General features: G+C 36.9%; 1 protein-coding gene across 1 annotated transcript in view; it reads right to left on the bottom strand.

Moving 5' to 3' along the window:
• LOC115431806 (1-phosphatidylinositol 4,5-bisphosphate phosphodiesterase eta-1-like) overlaps positions 1 to 20,776 on the bottom strand; it is a 73,588-nt gene that overhangs the window by 35,226 nt on the left and 17,586 nt on the right. The window contains 6 exon segments of the mRNA XM_030152456.1: positions 2,453 to 2,656; positions 3,734 to 3,827; positions 4,828 to 4,998; positions 9,124 to 9,253; positions 10,781 to 11,024; positions 17,193 to 17,339. Of these exon segments, the coding sequence (XP_030008316.1) occupies positions 2,453 to 2,656; positions 3,734 to 3,827; positions 4,828 to 4,998; positions 9,124 to 9,253; positions 10,781 to 11,024; positions 17,193 to 17,339 (990 nt within the window).

Genomic DNA, 20,776 nt, shown 5'->3' on the forward strand with positions numbered 1-20,776 from the left:
CTCAACAGCAAACAAAGGCATATGCAAGACCATGCTGATTTCAAAGGTTTTAGGCATTTTAGCTTTGCTCCATCTATGAAGCTGATTTGAAAGTCATTCCCATTTGCTGTGTTTCACACACAACGATTTTTGTAGTGACTTCCAAATGCATTTTTCTCTATATTTTACCTTTCCTGAAGGATTTATCATTATTTACTATCATGTTTTCCTCTGCATTGTCAATAAAAATCAGGTATTTCCCAGAGTAAGCTCATTGTAAATTCAAAGGTTATTATATTAAAATAGAGAAAACTCAAGAAAATTACAGTTTCTGCAAAATATAGCATTAACTGAATCGAAATACAAGCATCTATAATGGCTGTTATTTGCGACATTACATAAAGCTCTGGGGAAAAAAAAGTAAGAGACCACTGCAAAATTATCACTTTCTCTGATTTTACCATTTGTAGGTATGTATTTGAGTAAAATGAACATTTTTGTTTTACTCTCTAAACTACCTCCCAAATTCCAAATATAAATATTATTTAGAGCATGTATTTGCAGAACACAACACACGCTCAAAATAACAAAAAGATGCAGATGTCGAATAATGCAAAGAAAACCAGTTCATATTCATTTCTAAACAAAAAAATACTAATGTTGTGACTTGGGAAAAGTTTGGTGGAATAACCCTGACTTTCATTGACAGCTTTCACATGTCTTGGCTCTGCACCATTACTGTTGGATGACTTCATGCAGCTCCTGGCAGAGAAATTCAAGAAGCTCAGCCATGTTGGATGGCTTGTGACCATCCATCTTCCTCCAGAAATTTTCAAAGTGGGTTCAGGTCTGGAGATTGGGCTGGCCATGACAGGGTCTTCATCTGGTGGTCTGTCATCCACACCTTTATTGACCTCGCTGAGGCCAGGAGCACTGTCCTAATAAAATAACCAGTCCTCAGAGTTTGGGAACAATGTCAGAGCTGAAGTTCAGTAGTTTTCAATAGTTTTTTTTTTTTTAATTCCAGTTACTTTTGTGGTACTAATAGCATTGTTTTTGCTTATTGTAAGAAGATAGTGATGGCCACAGTAGTGGTTTATGGGTCAAAACACGATCTTCAAAATCTCTTTGACGGGACATTTTAGAGACAATCTGACAGATTAGTGTTGCTAAATGACCAACATTTTTACTTTTAAATTCATTTTTCCTTTAGTTGGACCATAAGGGATTATACAAAACAAGGAGCTACTTCATATTGAAATAAATGTTGGAATGGCAATCAAAGTTCGCTCTCTGACAGGACATTACTTTGTTTTGACCCTTATACTTCTCCTTCATAAATAAGACATGGATCAGATGTTTATTCAGTAGAATAAGGTGTGCTTGTGTTTGAATTCAACAGACACAGGAACGGAATGGCTGCCATACGAGGGCCGTTCAATAAATTCATGGCCTCAGCCAGAACAGAACAACACAGACTGATAATTTATATTTTATTTTTCAACATAATCTCCATTTACAGCAATGCACTTGGTCCATCAATGTTCAAGTATCACTATCCCATCACGAAAGAATGTAACATCCTGTATTATAACAACCAGTATTTCTGGGTGAGGCCATGAACTTATTGAACGGCCCTCGTACATGCACACATGCTGATTTAAGAGGAAGTTGCAGTGGTCTCTTAATTTTTTCCAGAGCTGTATATTAGTGAATCAGTGATGCAGAAAAAGACAGTGGTTCCATGGAGCGTCTGAACATCCCAGTGGGTCATATCTGATGACAATGAAAAGTTGTGCGGCTGCATTTTACTTGAATTATTTACATGTGTTGAGAATATAGTAGCAGATGTGTCACCAGCGGCACAAATTTTTTTTAGCGTTCTCAACATCAACTGCTGTATTTCTGACTCAAATAAAGAAATTTTCTTGAGAAATAAAGTTAAGACTCAAATATAAGAAATCATAGAAGCCACTGGAGACGATTTCTATGGAGGGAGCTGCATCTAATCTTTCAGAGATGCGTAATAAGGAACAACAACTGTGGAAGGACATAATGGACATTGTTTGTAAAATCCCTACATTTCCCAGAGACTTGAGACAAACTGGAGCAACATGAATGGTCTATATTTCCTTTGGCCCATGTTATATAGATGGTCCCAGTGGCCTTGACTTTGTTGATTTTATCCTTTGCACCCTCACCTCATGGAGCTACATGAATCCCTCTCTGGTTGTATTTTTTCTTCTCTTATTTTATTTATTTATTTATTTAATTTTTTTCTCCATGTACTTTGTAAAGGTATCTATATCGATATGTAAGTTTAAGCATTGGCCTCTTCATTCTATTTGTTTGTTGAAAAAACAATAAAAGTTTAAGCCAAAAAAACAATAGAAGTCATAGAAGCCATCTTGTTCTATGTCTGTTTCCATTCAGAGTCTTCCTTCCTGATATTTCAATGCAGACTAATATTTACCTTCCACACAGCGGCAGCCGGACTGCAGCACCCAGGCGTACATGTCCGTCTTGGAGTGGGAGAGGAGTTGGTCTCCGGTCAAGTACGTGTTATGAGAGGAAGCAATGAAGTAGTTGCACAACGGCTGTTCCATGTCCTGATTCACCTCATTGTGCAAAGGGTTGAAAATGTCACATGTTGGACTGCGCATGAAACTTGTAAAACCTGGTGAAAAATACAGCACAAGACCAGATCAGTTGTTCGTTTGAAGCTAAGTTTTCCTGTTTAGAGGGCTGACCTAATTACAGTACGAAAAGAGAGTAAAATATGAATTCAGCACATACATATGTATTACATGTTGGCCTGTTACAGATGTCTTCATCAGGGAAATCCCATAGAATGGCTTACAGACAGGCATGTTGAAACGCCAGTGCTGTGGTTTCAGTCCACAGTGATGTGGTTTGAAACCACAGCGCGGGTGGCTACATTTCGTACAGCCAACTTTTTTTTTTTTTAGGTGGAACAGCATGAAGAAGAGACAGCAGGAAGAAAGCATCCTTTCATCCAGAGAGAGGGGATAAAAATGAGACAGGAATACCAAGGGAAAGCGAAATCATAAATCAGCTAGAAAGCAGAGGATGAAAAACAAGAGGACTGTAGAGATGAAACTGAAAAGTAGAGCTGATGCATGTATGGTAGTGTAGGAATGGAACGTCAGTGATAAAACTGGATGTGCAATTACATCATGGCCCAGTCTGCTCTGTGACATAGAAATAAACCATACTGGACATTATATAGAGTCCCACAGATAAGAGTCCACATACCCTAAGTAACACTGTGACACGTTTATGTAAATTGGTTTGTACATGGCTGTCATATCTATGCATATTGTATGTTTGCAAACACACATTTCTGTCCTGCAGGGAAGGCATCAGGCATACTGGTCTGATCATCCAGACACACACAGTGTTAGCCTTCATGCCTCCAACGACAAGATTAGTCTCACCCCTCCTCTCCTCTCGTCTCTACTCCTCAAACTCACTCCTCTTTTCCTGTCACACTCTTATTCTCTCTTTCCCACCATCCAATTCTGATTTCCTACTTTCCTCTCCTCTAGCCTCCCACAACCTGATCCTTACTGTCTTTTCCCTTTTCCCTGCACGGTTCAGCTGCATGTTATGAGGCTTAAGGAACACTCAAAAGTAAATCCCACAACTCTTTTATCTTTTCATTCACTAACTGTCACAATTCAGTGGATATAAGGTGTGCGTTCACCAAACAAAAACGGTGTGTATTTGTTACCTTCGATCCCCATGACTCCTCTTTGTTTGTTCTCATCAGACACTTCAAACTTGTCAATGACGTCTGCAACGTACTCTGGAGTCACACTGACCATCTGTGGAAAAACAAACAAAATGTGTGTAAAACTGGTCTTCTGGCAGTGATTTACTTTACAGCATATATTTGTTGGGGTTTATTTTTTTATAACATGTTCTTCCCACCATTGAATTAATTGTCAGCCGTGTCAAACAAGCAGCATGGCTTAATAAAACAGAGTATCGCAGGCTGCAGATGGTAAATACAACATGATGAAAAATGACACCGTTTCAGTGTAAGAGAGACAAGTGAGTGTCAGGGAGACAAAGAAAAACACTTAGAAAAAAGAGAAACTGTAAAGGACAAGAAAAGGTCTCTTGGGAGACAAACCAATTTTAGGCGTGATAGATTGGTTTAGTGGAGCTGATTCCTGTGGGCAGACAGCTGAGACAAAGCCAGTAACATGTTAGACTAAGGAGATGGAGAGCATTATGAAGGTAGATTTGTTTCTTTATTATTCGGTCAAAAAAAAAAAAAGCTGCTTTAACCTAAAAAAAAATATTTTTAATTACAAAAACCTCATTTCAATTAAAAAAAAAAAAAAATTCAATCAAAAAAAAAAGTGTTCAAATGCAATTTTTTGGGTCACAAATATTTTTTGCATTCAAACACTTTTTTCTTTGATTGACAAGGTTTTTTTTTTTTAAATAATTTTTTGGTTAAAGCAAATTATTTTTTTCATTGAATAATAAAGAAAAAAAATCTACCGTCATAGATATCAGCTCTTCTCTGAAAATTTGTAAACTTCCCTATGGGATGAATAAAGTATCTATCTATCTATCTATCTATCTATCTATCTATCTATCTATCTATCTATCTATCTATCTATCTATCTATCTATCTATCTATCTATCTATCTATCTATCTATCTATCTATCTCTATCTCTCTATCTATCTATCCATCCATCCAAACATCAATCGTAAACAGCTGACTGGAGGGAGGGAACACATTTTGAGACTTTATCATGAATATGTGTTAGGTTTAACGACTCTAATGTGAGACTAGTATGACTTGTCACCTTCTGCTCATTGCGCAGGAAGTTTGCCAGCTCATCCACTGTGAGGTGGTCTTTCCTCTCGCTGTACGCCATCATCAGCAGGAACAGGTCCCGTCTCAAAGACATCATCTTGTAGAAGACGGCAAACTCCTCATACGTCAGCGTGCCTTGCTGATCATCTGTATCTGCTTCCTGTGAGATTGAGATTAAGAAGTCAACAGTGGAACGGAAATACAAGTGATCTGAAAAAAAAAAAGAACGCTCCCACTGCTTTCATACATCTGTGAGATTATGTAACCCAGAAGGACCAAAACGGCCACGGCTACTGATCTAAAATGTTTAATAACCTCTGAATCACTGATTATATCAATATAATATAATAATTCAGGTAAAAGGCAGTTTCTCAGTTTTTCATCATCATCAGATATGACCTATTTGGAAATTCAGTGTATTGAATGTGGAAACACCATCATCTTCTGCAACATTGATTCACCTGTAAAAACCATGTTTGACAAATGACAGTGGTTACAGATGGTTGTTTTTATGTTCAGTTAATGATATATATTCACCGACAGTCCGTTTTTCTTCAGGTTTCTGTATTAGCAGATAAAGACCCCATGCTACTTTTGTGACAGTTTCCAAATGAATTTTTCTCTCTATTTAACCATTTTTAAGTGATGTATCACTAATGCAAATCAGGTATTTTCTTCTATTTAATTCACTGATCATGTAGATGTTATAAACGCTGAGATCAAAGTTGAGGGTTATTATATCAGAAATAGTGAAAATTCAACAAAAAGTGACCTTTTCAGCAAAGAACATAAACCCAGTGTGTCCATCCACTGTCACTGATCCAACTCCATGGGTTTTACTGGGGAATCAATGTTGTAGAAGATGACAGTGTTTCCACATTCACTACATAGCCTCTGAACGTCCAAATGGGTCATATCTGATGACCATGAAAAGATGACAAACTGCATTTTAAATCAATTATTTAATGGATCAAGAGGTATAGTAGATGGTTTTGGTCACCAGTGGCTGTTTGGGTCTAACTTCTGAATCTGAATTGAACATCTATATAAGTTAATTGAAATACCTGCTTTTTACAAACAAAAATGCAGAGGAAAATATAATAAATAGTGAGAAAACATTTAGGAAAGGTTAAATGTAGAGAAAAAAATCATTTGGAAGATGACACAAAAATAGTTTCCAGGGATTAAGAGACATAATGATGTAACAGTGATGTAATTTGCAGCATACACACTGCAATAAATGCACAGATTAGAGCCTGTACCACAAAATATGAACATTTGTATGATTTAATTTTGGTGCAAAGCAGTCACCAAAGGAGGTTAGAATTATTTTAATATTTTCCTGTAAAAGCTAGCACCTGTTGGTATCTGTCTGAACTCAAGGTTTCTTAAGTTCTTTCTCTTTTAAATATTTAGTATCAGTATAAAATATTAGGTAGTCTTTCACATTTGAGAAGTTAGAATGAGGTAATTTTTGCTTTAGAAATTACATCCCAAAGGTTTCCAATTTGATTATTTTCATTTTCATTCAACTAATCTTTGCCACCTTATGGTTTTAATTGCTAAGCGCAGATGGTAATTTCTGCATAATCTGACTCGTTAATATAAATGTTTATGTGCTATACCTGAATCCCCCCTGCATGTACACAGGTGTCTGATCTCTAAAATTAGAAAATGCATGTCAGGTTTAGAAGTGAGTACAGCTGTGGACTCCCACTGCTGCAAATTGTCATCTTTTTCCTCATTCTCTTATCATGTGTACTTCTGATACGACACATATTCACCAGCCGAACAACCACGCACAATGTAGTGGTCTTATACCACAAATGCACTACCTCTCCAGACCAATTTTTTCTTCTTTATTCTGTATCTCACCACATGTTGCCAGAGGACACACGTGCACACAGCATGGCTCACTGCTCACTCTATAATGCTGCCTCTCTGGGATCCCAACATCTCATATTACCTGGATCTCATGGGGGCCCATTCGACTCCACACCAAATCTAATAAAACCAGCTAATGCCTCCATCACACTCTCATAATCAGCTCGCTGTGGGCATTTGGGACTCGATCACAGACAGAATCTACACACAACCAGCAGGATAAATCACTGTGACAGACTTCACCAGAAATACATGGACAGAAAACAAACGGTTTCAGGGTATTTCAAGTAAGTTCACATGCTGTTCAGGTGCCAATACTGCTATCTATCTGCCCATGTTCAGATGGAAAAAGATAAATGAACAACATTTTTTACCTAATTAAAAGCCAACTAATAAAGTGACTTAGAGTGTGAATTTACAGAAAATTACTCAAATCTATTACTTCACAACACCTGCGATACAAGAAGGTGCAAAACTTGATAATTTCACGATATGACAAAAAATATTATGTCTATGGCTGTGCAAAACAAATTTCATAATGATATTTCATGAATTGCAGTTTTTAAGATTTTTTGAAAATGGTGCATAAAACATAACAAAAGTCAACAGAGCATAACAGAAGAGAAATGGAGCAGAATGATATTTCGTACAAAGTTGAAGCTTGGTACCAGTCATGTGTATGTCAAATTATATTAAATTCCAATCAATATTTGTTGAGTTATAATGAATAATGTGTCGTTTTCAAAGTTAAACTGAAATGTCCACAGACTCCACATTCCACAGTGGATGTGGACAATTTTGTACCAGATACAAGATATTGTGATAAGCTATGGGTGTATCAAATTGGAGGCTAATCGGAGTCGTTTTGAATTTTTTATGAATTTTCGAAAATTGCTCAATGATGAGAGATAGGTGAATTTGAGATTCTGTGACCTTGCTGTGCCCTTGAACTTTGGCGTACTTGGCCCAAAATTTATTGGCTTCGTCCCAGGGCCTAGGCCTATCTGTGGGTAAAATTTGGTAAAGATGGTTGTAATAGTTTTCCCGTAAAGTTGCTAACAAACAAACAAACAAACAAACACACAAAGTGACCACAATACCTATTGCACATTGTTGCTCACAAAGTTAGAATAAAATATTTGACCACTTCTCATTAAATAATTGTGACAATGTCATTTATTCTTGATCGATTAAGTCCAACTGGGAGTCACCTCTCAACAGCACTGTGAAGTTGTGTACAAGAACACACTTACGACGACTAAAACCACCAATGAATCAATGTATCCACAGACTGTATCACTGAATAAAATATAAATCCCATTGTTTGACGCTACACACATAATACTGTGGTATTATCAAGTTTTCTCCTTCCATGTTCCTATGCTGTGTCAGCTGATACTTTACATAATAGCTCTGTTAGCTTTGCTCTGTTTTGCGACAGAAAACAGCCACAGTAAAACCAAAAATCACTTTGTTTCGCGTTCTAGCTTTTTTTCAATTTATCACCTTTATTGACTCTTTATAAGTTATTTCTTGGCAGTTCTCATTCCATTTTGTCACTCTGACACTGTAAAAGCCCTCTAGTGTTGGCTTTCTTCACCGTAGGAGACCAGCAGAGTGACTCAATACTCCCTCTAGTGATCACATAAATCTGTCAGACTGTCAGGGTAAACATATTCAAGTCATATCTCTACAAACCAATACATTTGTGTCTTTGAACTTCAGGTCTTTTATTCTGAACTCTCTGATGATACTTTAAAATACAAATATTACATATAGACCCTTTAAGTACCTTTATTGCCTTAAAACTGCACAACCACCTTCATCCTAATGCATGGCTGTTTTAATTGAATAAAACAGGATTGATATTTCTTATATCAGTAGAGAGTGGAAAGGCAAACAGTGGAAAGACAGTTGGAAAGTCAGTGGAGTTGTGACATTATCTGATGTGACTTCTGTTTTAAATATTGAGGCAACCTTCTTCCATTACTTCATTCATTCCATCTGAAATGATTCTCACTTGTGAACATATGAAATATTTCTCACACATTTCTTTTATTTATTCACACATTTGTTTCAAAATTAAAATCCAATAGTAATGTGAAGTCAACATAATCCATGTATACTGTATGTTCAGGCAGAAAACCTTGAAATGATCATATTAGTATCAACACTGATTAATGTATTCTTATGTATTATTTGCATGTGTTATGATTTTTCTATTCCTCTAGTGTAGCCTTTTGAATGTGGATTTTTTCTTTGTTGAGAATGGCAACTGGAATCCCAATTATTATTATTTCTGTATCACCCTGACATCTGAACATTACTATAGTTACATAATGACTTACTAAACATTGGCCCAGATTTAGCTGTGAATAAATATTTATATTTATTTTCTGACCTGAAACATTTGCTTGACCTTCCTCCGTGGCAGATTGACATTCAGCTTGTGTAGGAGCTGATAGATTTCATCAATGTTCAGGAGGCCATCACCGTTCTTGTCAGCTTCTTCAAACGTCTGCTTCATCCACGTTACACACAAACATTAAGGAAACTGAGGCATTAAGTTTGTGTATGTGTGAGGGTGAATATAGGCAAATTAATTAGAAACACAGTTATTTTTATGCCTAATGTTGGGGTTTGAGCTTACAAAAATGAGAGCACCAACAAACCAGAGTCAGATATTTGCTGAGACATGTATGTGATGGATGTGACTGACATCCTTGACTATTGCTAAGTTCACAGTAGAATCAAAGCACCCAAATCTGATCTTTTTTTCACGACAGTGTGAATAGCATAAACATGTTGTTGTTTCCGTTCTGATCTTGGTCATTTCTAAATGTGGTTTGAATGGAATGTGACTTCAGTCTGAACAGTCAGATCAGAATTCATTCGACTTTTCTGTCACTTTAAAGGGAGATTCATCACGACTCTCCAGTGGATGGAGTCACTCACATGCTGTAAGTTAGTTAAAATAAAGCATACATGTGAATGCAGCAGTGAAACAAATCATTATCATCATATATAAGAGTAAAATGCTGACAGGGACCTTGTGCTGTACAATGAATCTTTAAAATGCTTACATGCAGTATTTTAGCTTCTGAATAAGGTTTTGAGTGCATGTCTACTTCTGGAGCATTTTCACAGTGTGTATTAGTACGTTCACTAAAGGGAATGTAGCGCCGCATTATGTAATAATGGTGCAATATGTCATAATGTAATAATTTTTCACCTCATTATGTAATAACGCCATATTTTATAATGACATGTCGCATTTTGTAATAAAATCCTTGAACGCATTTTATAATAAACTGTGCCACATTTTGTAAGAACTTATTACATACTGTAACAGTTACTACAAAATGCGGGTGTAGCACTTTTTTATCAAGGAAATGTAATGATTTGGTGCATTATGTCATAAACCATCAGAACTGATGCCTTGACTGGAAAAAACATCATACCAGCAGAACAACAGTAAGCAGTTCAGCTTAATTAGAATTCTTGAAAAAAAATGTTGGATGTTTCATTGGTTAAACCTAAATCAAATGTAACTGAATTCATTATAATGAAGTGTGTTTGCAAGTTAGAGACAAAAGCTGCACAATTAAGTATTACTGACAAGAAACTCACTGGTGCACTGACATTTGGAAGACACAATATGTACAAGTTATTACAAAATGCAGCGTTTTTACATAATGAGGTGAAAAATAATTACATTATTACATATTGCACTGCACCGTTATTACATAATACAGCGCTACAGGGAATAATCTGAACACTGTAACTGTAACTCCATCACTTTGCGCCGTGTCTTTCACTTCAGGACTGTGACCACTTCACACTAGAATCTGATCTGAGCACAAAAGCTGAGTGTGAACAGAGCCCAACATCCATTGGGTCAAATGTGGATTAAACTAAACACTGTCCATGAACAATATGGCACTGACTATTTCTAGAGATATTATTCTAAATGTGGGTATTCTGGTGGTTCTTTTCTCTCAGTTGCGACATCTTGGTAATAGTCAAACATATGAAACTTTATTTTATTCAAAGGATATTGATCGTGGGTTCGCTGGCGTTTGGCGAGGGAGTCCTCATCACTGATGCCAGCCATCAGGTATCGGAGGCCAGTTATCCAGGTTCTGGCCTCCTCTGCGTTGGATGTCACTAGGTCGAGGGACTCCATGTGGTTTCCATGATAGACAGTGAAACAGCAGGCCTGGTCAAAGCTGCCTTCTCCATGTCGATGGAAGATGTCTGACTGACCGCCCTCTGTCACTTTGTACAGTGAGTCGATGGTGACTGACAGAGGCAAGAAAAGAGGAGAATAGAGCAGAGTGTTATTCAAAAGACCTACAGTAAAAATAAAATGAAAAATGATGTCTGGAGTAGTGAAAGAGTTGCAGCTAAAATAATAAATCCATGTACTATACTGTTATATGTTACAGTTAAAACAAACTTTAATGTTTGGTGGCTTTACTGAGTTATGTTTAGGGAAAGTTTAACTGTAATTTGCACAACGTTCTCCAGTAGGAATCAGGATGCGCAGGCAAGGCAGTTTTCAGTGTCTTCTGAATAAAAATAATAATAATGCCATTCTTGGTGTTCAAATCTTCATAATCTCTAAAGAGAAAACTGAGTAGGCAGAAAAATGAGCATGACAAAAATTATGACTTCATAGTTTCAGTGAATGTTTCAATCATCTGTAAAAAATACACTTCATTACTTCAATGCACTAGTAACTCTTCTCAGCTTCAGATTTTATCATGGTCTAATAGTAGTGGAGTATGAATGTTACCTTTGATTCTCTCTGTTAAAGGAGAGAATGTCCTCCAGTAATAATAATAATGGATTAGATTTATATAGAGCTTTTCTACGAACGCATACTCAAAGCGCGTACAGCAAATCCATTATTCATTCACTCACACATTCACACTCTGGTGGTGCTAACTACATCTGTAGCCACAGCTGCCCTGGGGCAGACTGACGGCTCCAGTGAACTGTGTCTCTACGTTTAAGCAAAGACTCATCTGTCTCCTCAAAATCACTCCTTTTCTCACTTTAAGTCTCTAAAGTGATGTCCCTTAACAGTGCATTGCATAGGATTTATTGTAATCTAAGACTGCACATTTCAGTGGAGTGAATAGCCTTTGCCTCACCATCGCCTACCAAGTGTGGACAAGAAACATTTGAATAATGTTAAAAATAAATAAATAAAAATAAAATCCCATTCTAGATCCAAGGTTTGCTTTATCTGTTCTGGGCTACTGTAGCAACATGGTGATGCAACACAACACATCCTCATGGAGTTAACAAAGGGGTGCCTCAGGGCTCAACTGTGGGTCCACTGTTATTTCAATCTCTACATGAATAATTCTGACTCACTGCACTGCACACTTTTGTTCCAATGACACGATCCCTTACACCCAAACTCCCCCTGTGAACCAGGTTTTCTCCCAGTTACAGACCTGCAGACTGATATTTTTAATTTAAAATTATGTTTTCATCTCCAAAAATCCCAAAAGTGTTTATTTCAAGACCCACAGACACTCCTAACAGATGCTACACCGTAGATGGGGATTTAGTCAAAAGAGTTCAGTAGTATAAATATGTAGGATTTTGGTTAGGTAGCAAACAAAGCTACAAAATTCACATGCAGGATCCCACTCAAAAACTAAAATACAAAATGGTTTTCCTATAGAGACAAAATCCTACCCCCTCCACCTGATTTCAGAAAGAACTGAGAGATAAACTAAATCTTGTTGTTATGTTATGTTATGTTATTGTCATGTCGGCTCCCAGACATTGTCTGAGTTTTGTCTGTCTTTTCTGTTTCGTCTGACATTTCCTGTTTGATTTTGTTAAGTTTCCCTCATGTGTCGTGTCTGGTGTCTTTACTTCCCCTCCCTGATTGTTTCCACCTGTGCCTGATTACCTGCCTCCGCCCTGATGTGTTCCACCTGTGTCTAATTGTCTTCCCGCCCTCTTGTGTATTTAAACCCTGTGTCTTAGCCTCTGTCTTTGCCACTTTGTTTGTTACACTCGTGTGCTTACTTACCAGCGTTCCTTGGATCCTGTCTGTCTGCCCGTTTTGACCCGTTTTTGCCTATCGACCACCGATTCTGTCTGTTCCTGTTTCGCCTGCTCGTCTGTTGTGACCTGGTTCGTTTATCCGACTTCTGACTCTGCCTACTCCCTGTGATACCTCAGCCTCCATCGTTAACCTGTGTGTTCGAGCCTCCGCCTGGATTGACCGTGAGTTTAGCCTGCTGCTCATGTCCCGTTACTTTCTGTGTTGCCTACCTGTGTATGACCTGGTCTGTTTTCTGACATCCCTCTGTTTCGTCCTAGTCGGGTTGCCGTTGGGATTTCTCCGGCTCGGCCACGCTGGCCGCCCGCTGACCCTGATCACGGCCCAGAAGACTAGTCCGGAACCCAGCGTCTTCACGGACTTGTTTATTATTCTGTGTTGTGCACTAACCTTTGTGATTGTGTTAACAAACACTCGACTTCACCTCAGTCTGCTGGTCTTGCATTTGGGTTCAGCCTCTGTACTAAGCTCGTTACAGTTATGTTATGTTACATTATTTTACGTTCAGAAAGTTAAAAAAAAAGTACAAACGTGTGAAATAGAAACACTTAGGAGGTGACTGAACCACAATTTTCTCCTTCCACCATCTGTTCGAGGTCACTAAAGTTGTCTCTGCAGCGTCAACATGACCAGAACTGCAGTGATTTTCACCTGTTTTTAATACTACTTTTTACCTCCTTCTCAAAGAACAAGGTGAAAGTGTTCAGGGTAAAGCTCTTCTTGATGTTGGTGACTGAGCAATTTCACACAAAACTATTTGTATCTTTACCACGAACTGACATGTCCTTGATGGATAAAACTATATTTCATATAGACAAACATCATCTATGTAAATGGAATCACAATTTAAACAGAAGTGAAACATTTGTATTTTGCCATTGACTGCTGCTGATAGTTTTTCCATTCTTAGCATGGGGCACACTAAAAGGGTCAGGGCTTTGGTTCTCTATACTGAAACAGAGCCTGTTTCTCCTTTGAAAGCTAAAAACTGATTGTATGATACTGCCTATGTTAGACTGTGGGGATATTCTGTATACCCATGTTACTGCCACTACCCTGAAACCCCTGAATGCCCCCTTACACGGTGCTCTGCACTCCATTACAGCAGATACTTATCACATTCATCATCATAAGCCATATAAAGGTTGGCTAGACAATACTTTCATATTTGCCTTTTCATCTACACGGCCCAGTCATCCAAATGAACCCCTTTAACATCCGTTCTTGAGCATAGAAGTCATTGTATCACAGGAGGGGCTTGAAAAATTCCTCACACTAACACTGAACTGGAGATGTATGGTTTCTGATATTTTACATCATACTGTTGGAATGACCTGCAGCATAGATTTGAAACTTGATGCTACCACTTTAAAGTTCTACTGGCTTCTGTTCATATTTTAAGCAATACTTGGAACTGTTTTTTTTTTTTTTTTTTTACTAATCTTACTAACTCTGTGCGTAGGCCTATAGAGTTGTGGAAAAAAGTATTAGACCACTCTAGTTTTCTTCAATTTCTTGTTCATTTTAATGCCTGGTACAACTAAAGGTAAATTTGTTTGGACAAATATAACAAAAATAGCTCATAAGAGTTTCATTTCAGAGCTGATATCTAGCCATTTTCCATGGTTTTCTTGATGATGACCAAAATCACTTACGTTCTTACATCAATATCTATGGCATTGTACTGACAAAAACAGTGCTTTTAGGCATTCCATGTGTTCTTTTCTGACTGTTTTAGTCACATGATACACACAGTAGTTAGTACTTGATTGCATAACCGTTGTTTTCGATGACTTTCAATGGTCTAATAATTTTTTTCTGCAATTGTACTTCCGGATGGGTGATTGAATCATGTTATAGATGTGTAGGTAAATATGTATGGACTTTCATGCAAATTGGATCTTAAACTTAATCAGATATTATGAAATGTAATAAAAATTGCACTCTATTAACCCATAAACACCGAAATAGCCACCATCAACCAAAAACCCTCTACTGATCTAAAATGTTTAATATCTGTTGATCCACTAACCTTATCAATACATGCAAATAACTGTTGGAAAATGCAGTTTGTCATCTTTGCATGGTCATCAGATATGACCCATTTGGACGTTCAGAGGCTCCGTAGTGAACGTAGAAACACCATCAGTTTCTACAAAATTGATTCACCAGTAAAATCCATGGAGTTGGATCAATGACAGTGGGTGGAGACACTTGTTTTATGTTTAGTTAATGATAAAATTTGTTGAAAAAGTCAATTTTTTTTTCATTTTTCTATGTTTCTGATATTATGACAAGTGACTTTAATCTGAGGTTTTATGAACATCTATATGATCAGTCAAATAAACAGTAAAATTTCTGATTTTCACTGATAAATGCAAAATACAGAGCATAATATCATAATAAACAGTGATTAATCACTTAAGAAAGGTTAAATAGAGAGAAAAATTCATTTGAGAACTACCACAAAAGTAGCACTGGATCTTTATGGGTTGAATATAATCCACTCCCAATGTAAACATGAAACACTTGATGTAACCTATAGAAATAAACTATTGTTATTTTCTAGTGTTATACCCTAATGAAAACATAATTAAGAATATTATATTCAATTTCTGCTAATAGATCTCCTTAAATCCTATAAACTGCGTCTTTAACTTACTATTGTGTCTAATTCCATCAAATCTCTATTTATTATTAAAAACCTTCATCCATATGCTTACGTTCAGTATTTTTTTTTTTTTTTTTCGCAACAAAAACATCTATTTTTAGCATGTGACATATTCAGTCGGAAAGTAATTTATTTTGTAAAATATTTTGTCTTAATCCATTCAAAAATCCATTCATCCATGAGTATTTCCTTTTACAGTACGCCCTCTCCTCCGTTTACATAATCTCATCTGAAATTCTGCTATGACTGAAAATAACAATATGGCAGCCTGGCACAGACATATACACACAGAATGCACACACATTCAAAAAAAGGCATGGGCAGCTGATGTGTGTTTCTCTGAACTGTGTCAGTGAAGAGGGTCTAAGAGGCTTATGCTGACAAACACACATACATAAACACATTAAATCACATGTAGGGACAGGTCCGTAGACAGATGTATGCCTCAGTGGGTTGACACATAAAGCTAGTAAAGTAAACAAGTGACAGTGATGCTTTGAGGGGGACGTAAAAATATAAAAATGGTAATCCCCACAGGGTTACTGTGCTGCAATCTGACTCTGATTTTAGAAATTCATCAGGCCTTCTGGGAAGAATAACAGTGCAACAACAGCAAAAACGCAGATGGACATGATCTAATCCACTTTGTGATAATATAAGAGATCAGTTTAAAGGATAACTCTTCTTCATGGTTTATTAATGTGGGTCTTAGTTTGGTCTGGATTTTATTTCTACTGGTATGATAACACACAGAGCTGACCACCATTATAGTTCATATCTGGGAATTCAGCATCATCTGTGCAAAACAGACCAGTCTAAGAACCATACAAAGGAAACTGTGAGTACAGCTTTAACAAACGCACTAGGACAAACCTGAGAATGTCAGCCCATAAACAGTTAAAAGTGTACATGGGAAAATTAACATTTATTCAGTTATTTATTTGTTTATTTATTGTATTTGTAGAGTGGGTTTTAAAATAAGAAGATAAGAATTTATTTTAAGAAATGTGATTTTCTAGGTCAATTTTCTAGTCAATATACAATGAACTTTTGACATTCTGTTTTTGGAACATTAATTGTGTTCATTTTATTCTTTTTCTTTTGTTTTTGCTTATTTGTATACACAGTCGCATAAAAAAAATTATTAGACCACCCTTGCTTTCTTCAATTTCTTGTTCATTTTAATGCCTGGTACAACTAAAGGTACATTTGTTTGGACAAATATAATGATAACAAAAATAGCTCGTAAGAGTTTCATTTCAGAGCTGATATCTAGCCATTTTCCATGGTTTTCTTGATAATAACAAAAACACTTAAGTTGGTGCATCAATATCTGTGGCATTGTACTGACAAAAACTGTGCTTTTAGGCATTCCATGTTTTCTGTCTGTTTTAGTCACATGATGCACACAGGAGTTAGTACTTGATTGCATAACCATTGTTTCTGATGACTTTAGAAGGTCGAATAATTTTTTGCGCAACTGTGTTAACACATTTCATTCTAATTTGCCAGTGGTTTCACACACAAAACTAATGGTTTTACAAATAGCACTCATGACAAACATTGACTTTTCACTTTTCATTACTTTATAACAGTAGTCTCTATTATTTCCATATATTTTTATTCTATGTTATAGCAATCATGTGACTGGTAGATAGACAGACATGCATGCAGATGTGTGTGTTAATATGTGTTTATGTATACTCACTCTTGGCCTTCTCACTCTTGCGTGAGGGCTTCCAGCGGATGCAGGAGCGATGCTCATCCAGGTAGAAGAGTCTCACCAGCCCCTTGGAACCCGCCTTCAGCTTCACCATCTGTGTCCCGGACTGCATTACACTCATACATCGCTCCACTGCAGAGGCAAACACATGCAGAAACATGGGATCAGTGGTGCTCTATATTAAGACACAAAGGTAACAGGTGCCTGGCTTTATAGGTCTTTTCTCAGGAAGAAGTAAGAAGTGTCACAGTGTCACACAATTAGATGAGCAGCCTGCAGCTGATGTGGGGAGGAGTTCAAACTGCAACAGAGATGGTACTGTGTGAGCACACAGCGCTGCTTTTCCTCTGCCCACTGACCTGCTACTAAAAGACACAAAGTCACAGAGGGCCTGTAGATGTTTGCTGAGGCAGGTGTGAGCTAGGCCTAAGCTGCATTCACAGACTTAAACAGTTTGAAAGTTGGAGTACTGAGCAGAAGAGTCACTTCATCCAAATTACAAACATAACACAATACTAACTTCCACTCTACAGACAGATAGGGTTTGATATTGTGGTTTTGAGAGCTCCATCTCAGACTGCTGGTTCTAATCACAAGTGGTCATGATCACAGCACTGTTCATCACTGTCCCTCTGGTAAATAATGTAAAGAATCAGCAATCATAACAAATAATCTGTAAAATTAAAAATAAAAACATGAGTGGTAAAAAAAAAACATCGAAATGTGCTTGATTCAGAGTTCCCACATAATTTTACCATCAAAATTTACAGACAAAAACTTATAATATGATTTCATTGACCATTCATGAACTCTCCAAATGTCAATTACTGTATTTTCATATGCACTTCAAAAAAATATTAAACTAATAAGCTGTTTTCTAATGGTTATAAATCCTATAGAGTTAAAATGATGCAAAATGCATTGCTTCTGGTTAAATAATAACAACAAAAGCCAGCCTGGCACCTAAGCCCTCCAGGCATTATCCATTATTAATATTTCCTTCAATGTCCTTGTCTACTTCAGGCAGGCTTGGTCTCTCATCTTGTGAAATTACAGACAAAATTCAGGAATTTAAAGCCCATCTTATGAATGTACGTGATCTAAATTCTGAACATCCACATTTATCCTGAGCTTACTTTCAATATCTGGAAAGTATTTGTAGCTTATTTAAGGTTGTACTTGTGTGACAATTGTTGATTCATTTTAATTGTGAATTGTTAAAATGATACCACTTGAGAACTCCCGAATCTGCAAAAACCTCATGTGTGACCTATTTTGATGTTATATGGAGAATTTCAGCAAAATGTTGTACCCACAAAAATTCAATTCCCTGATATTTTCAAAATGTATAATGCATTTTTCTGCATTTCATGAAATTTACCACCTTTAAAAAGCTATTTTAAAATCATGTGTCTTTTCCAGGTTCTTCATGATGATGGAACTTCAAACCATATATCTGATTTAATGTCGAACAGCACCATTTTATAGCTGTTTTAAATACAGTGACATTTATAACAATCTCTTCTTCATCAGGTTCTCAACATGACACATTTATCACCAGGCTAAAGTGTTATTATATTCAAACATGAATACATTACAAAAAAACTGTTGGTATTTTATTTTATTTTTTTACATTTTTACATAAGTACTTGGAAATGACAAAACACTGTCTCTTTCTCCTCTGCAATGGTTCAGTTAAAGATGCTTCAAAAGAACAAGAGGGAGGGGTGGAGGGGATAATGGTGGACGGCTCTGAAAAGGAGAATAGAGGGACTGAAATGATGGTTAGAAGTGACTTTGTATTTGATTGCTTGAGTGCTTGGCACTGTCCAGCACCACAAATGGATGAAAGCGAAAAAAAAAAAAAAAAAAATCTAACTTTTTACTTCTTATGACAGCTGGTGGCAGGGATAGAGACGGGGATGACAGAAGAGAGACAGTAAGATTTCCATCCTCATTAGCTGAGTGTGTGCATGCATCTGGTGTGTTTGTGTGTATGAAAAAGTGTGTTTGGCCGCATGTGTGTGTATGTGTTTTCTTCTATACATGCGATATCTAAGTGTACATGCTCTGCTATAGCCAATAAGGGCCATACACACTAATCAGATCATTACATATTCACATGATTAACTTGTGTTTTATAAAACTGTAATATACTGATACTACAGAATCAGATAAATGTGCCAACAGATGCTCTTATAAGATCTGTGTGTTACTGTGATGCAACATAGATGTAACCTAGAATTTTTTTCAAGCTGCGGCAAAGTAATACAAAAGCAGCATTACACTAAGCATGTTTTAATACAGAAGCAGAAAGAAGAGCTCCTGGAGTATTATTAACGTCACCACTCCCTGTCTGAAGCTGTAGTGGATTAAGGACACATGGTCAGGTGCTGTTTAATATAGAGGATGCAGAAAAACCAAATGCAGGGTTGAAATTTAGATTGAAGTTTTGCACGTAAGTTAACAGTAATCATTTTTTTCATTCTGTAATTGTTACTCATTTTCATATGCATTTCAGATCCTCCAAAATTAAGCAAAAACATATTGTTTTTACTAAAGCAACACTAGCCAAAAAGTCGTGAATCCTCCCTTCTCCAAAAACCCAAACACTGACTTGTGAATTTTACGATAGAATCCAGGGATTCTAACTCATCATGGGTGAAAATAATGACAAAGATTCAAACTACAATGAATAAAATGTTTTAAAATAAGCATTACAGTGTTGATTTATGGTTGAGTTTTACATCAGGATAGAGAAAAACAAATACATTGTAATGAGTAATGAAATTCACAGTGATGTTTGACTTTTCCATTCCACCTTTCTGAACGTACATGATCACAATGTCACACTAGTGTCGTACAAACATTCTGTCGTGTAGTTTCTCCTCAGATCTGCACACATTTCATAGGACATCTGTTTTGATACTATGACCCCAAATGGTTGACTTTGTTAGATTAAATCATTTTGTTTATTAAAGTAAATCAGAATTACAACAGACATTTACATGTGTTGAGGTCAGGTCTCTAATAAAGCTTGAAAAACGTGGGGAATATCAGATAAAGTAGCATACAGCTGAGTTCTAAACAACTTCCTGTTAAATGTTGTTACATAAATGTTCCTGTTAAATGTTGTTACATATACCTTGTGTACTCCCCAGCCACATAGTCCTCTATTTTGTATTAACCTTGTCTAATTTATTCCCTTCACAGCTGATTGGCCTGGCAGAGGAAGGAATGCCATAGAGCCCTTTCTCTCTGACTGCCACTGCCTGCTGCCAGTGTCACTGTTCTTTTTGCCCTTTAGTTCTAGGTTTAGCTTGGTAGTGTGGGAGACTGACCCAGTCTTTCAGTTTAACATTAATTCTCCTCTCTTTTGCTGCTGGGATCCCTTCTCCTCTTTGTTTCGCTCTTGTGAAAATTTGTGTTAAGCAAATCATTATTTTGCACACTACAGAAGTTGCCCTTCTTATGTGTTATGTGTCCCTGATTTACCCCTAGACATCTGCATCAGGGACCGTAACAATGGCAGATTATTGAAATGCACAGTGTTGCCATGGCAACAGCCC

This window comes from Sphaeramia orbicularis, chromosome 13, assembly GCF_902148855.1.
Source record: "Sphaeramia orbicularis chromosome 13, fSphaOr1.1, whole genome shotgun sequence".
Lineage (NCBI taxonomy): Eukaryota > Metazoa > Chordata > Actinopteri > Kurtiformes > Apogonidae > Sphaeramia > Sphaeramia orbicularis.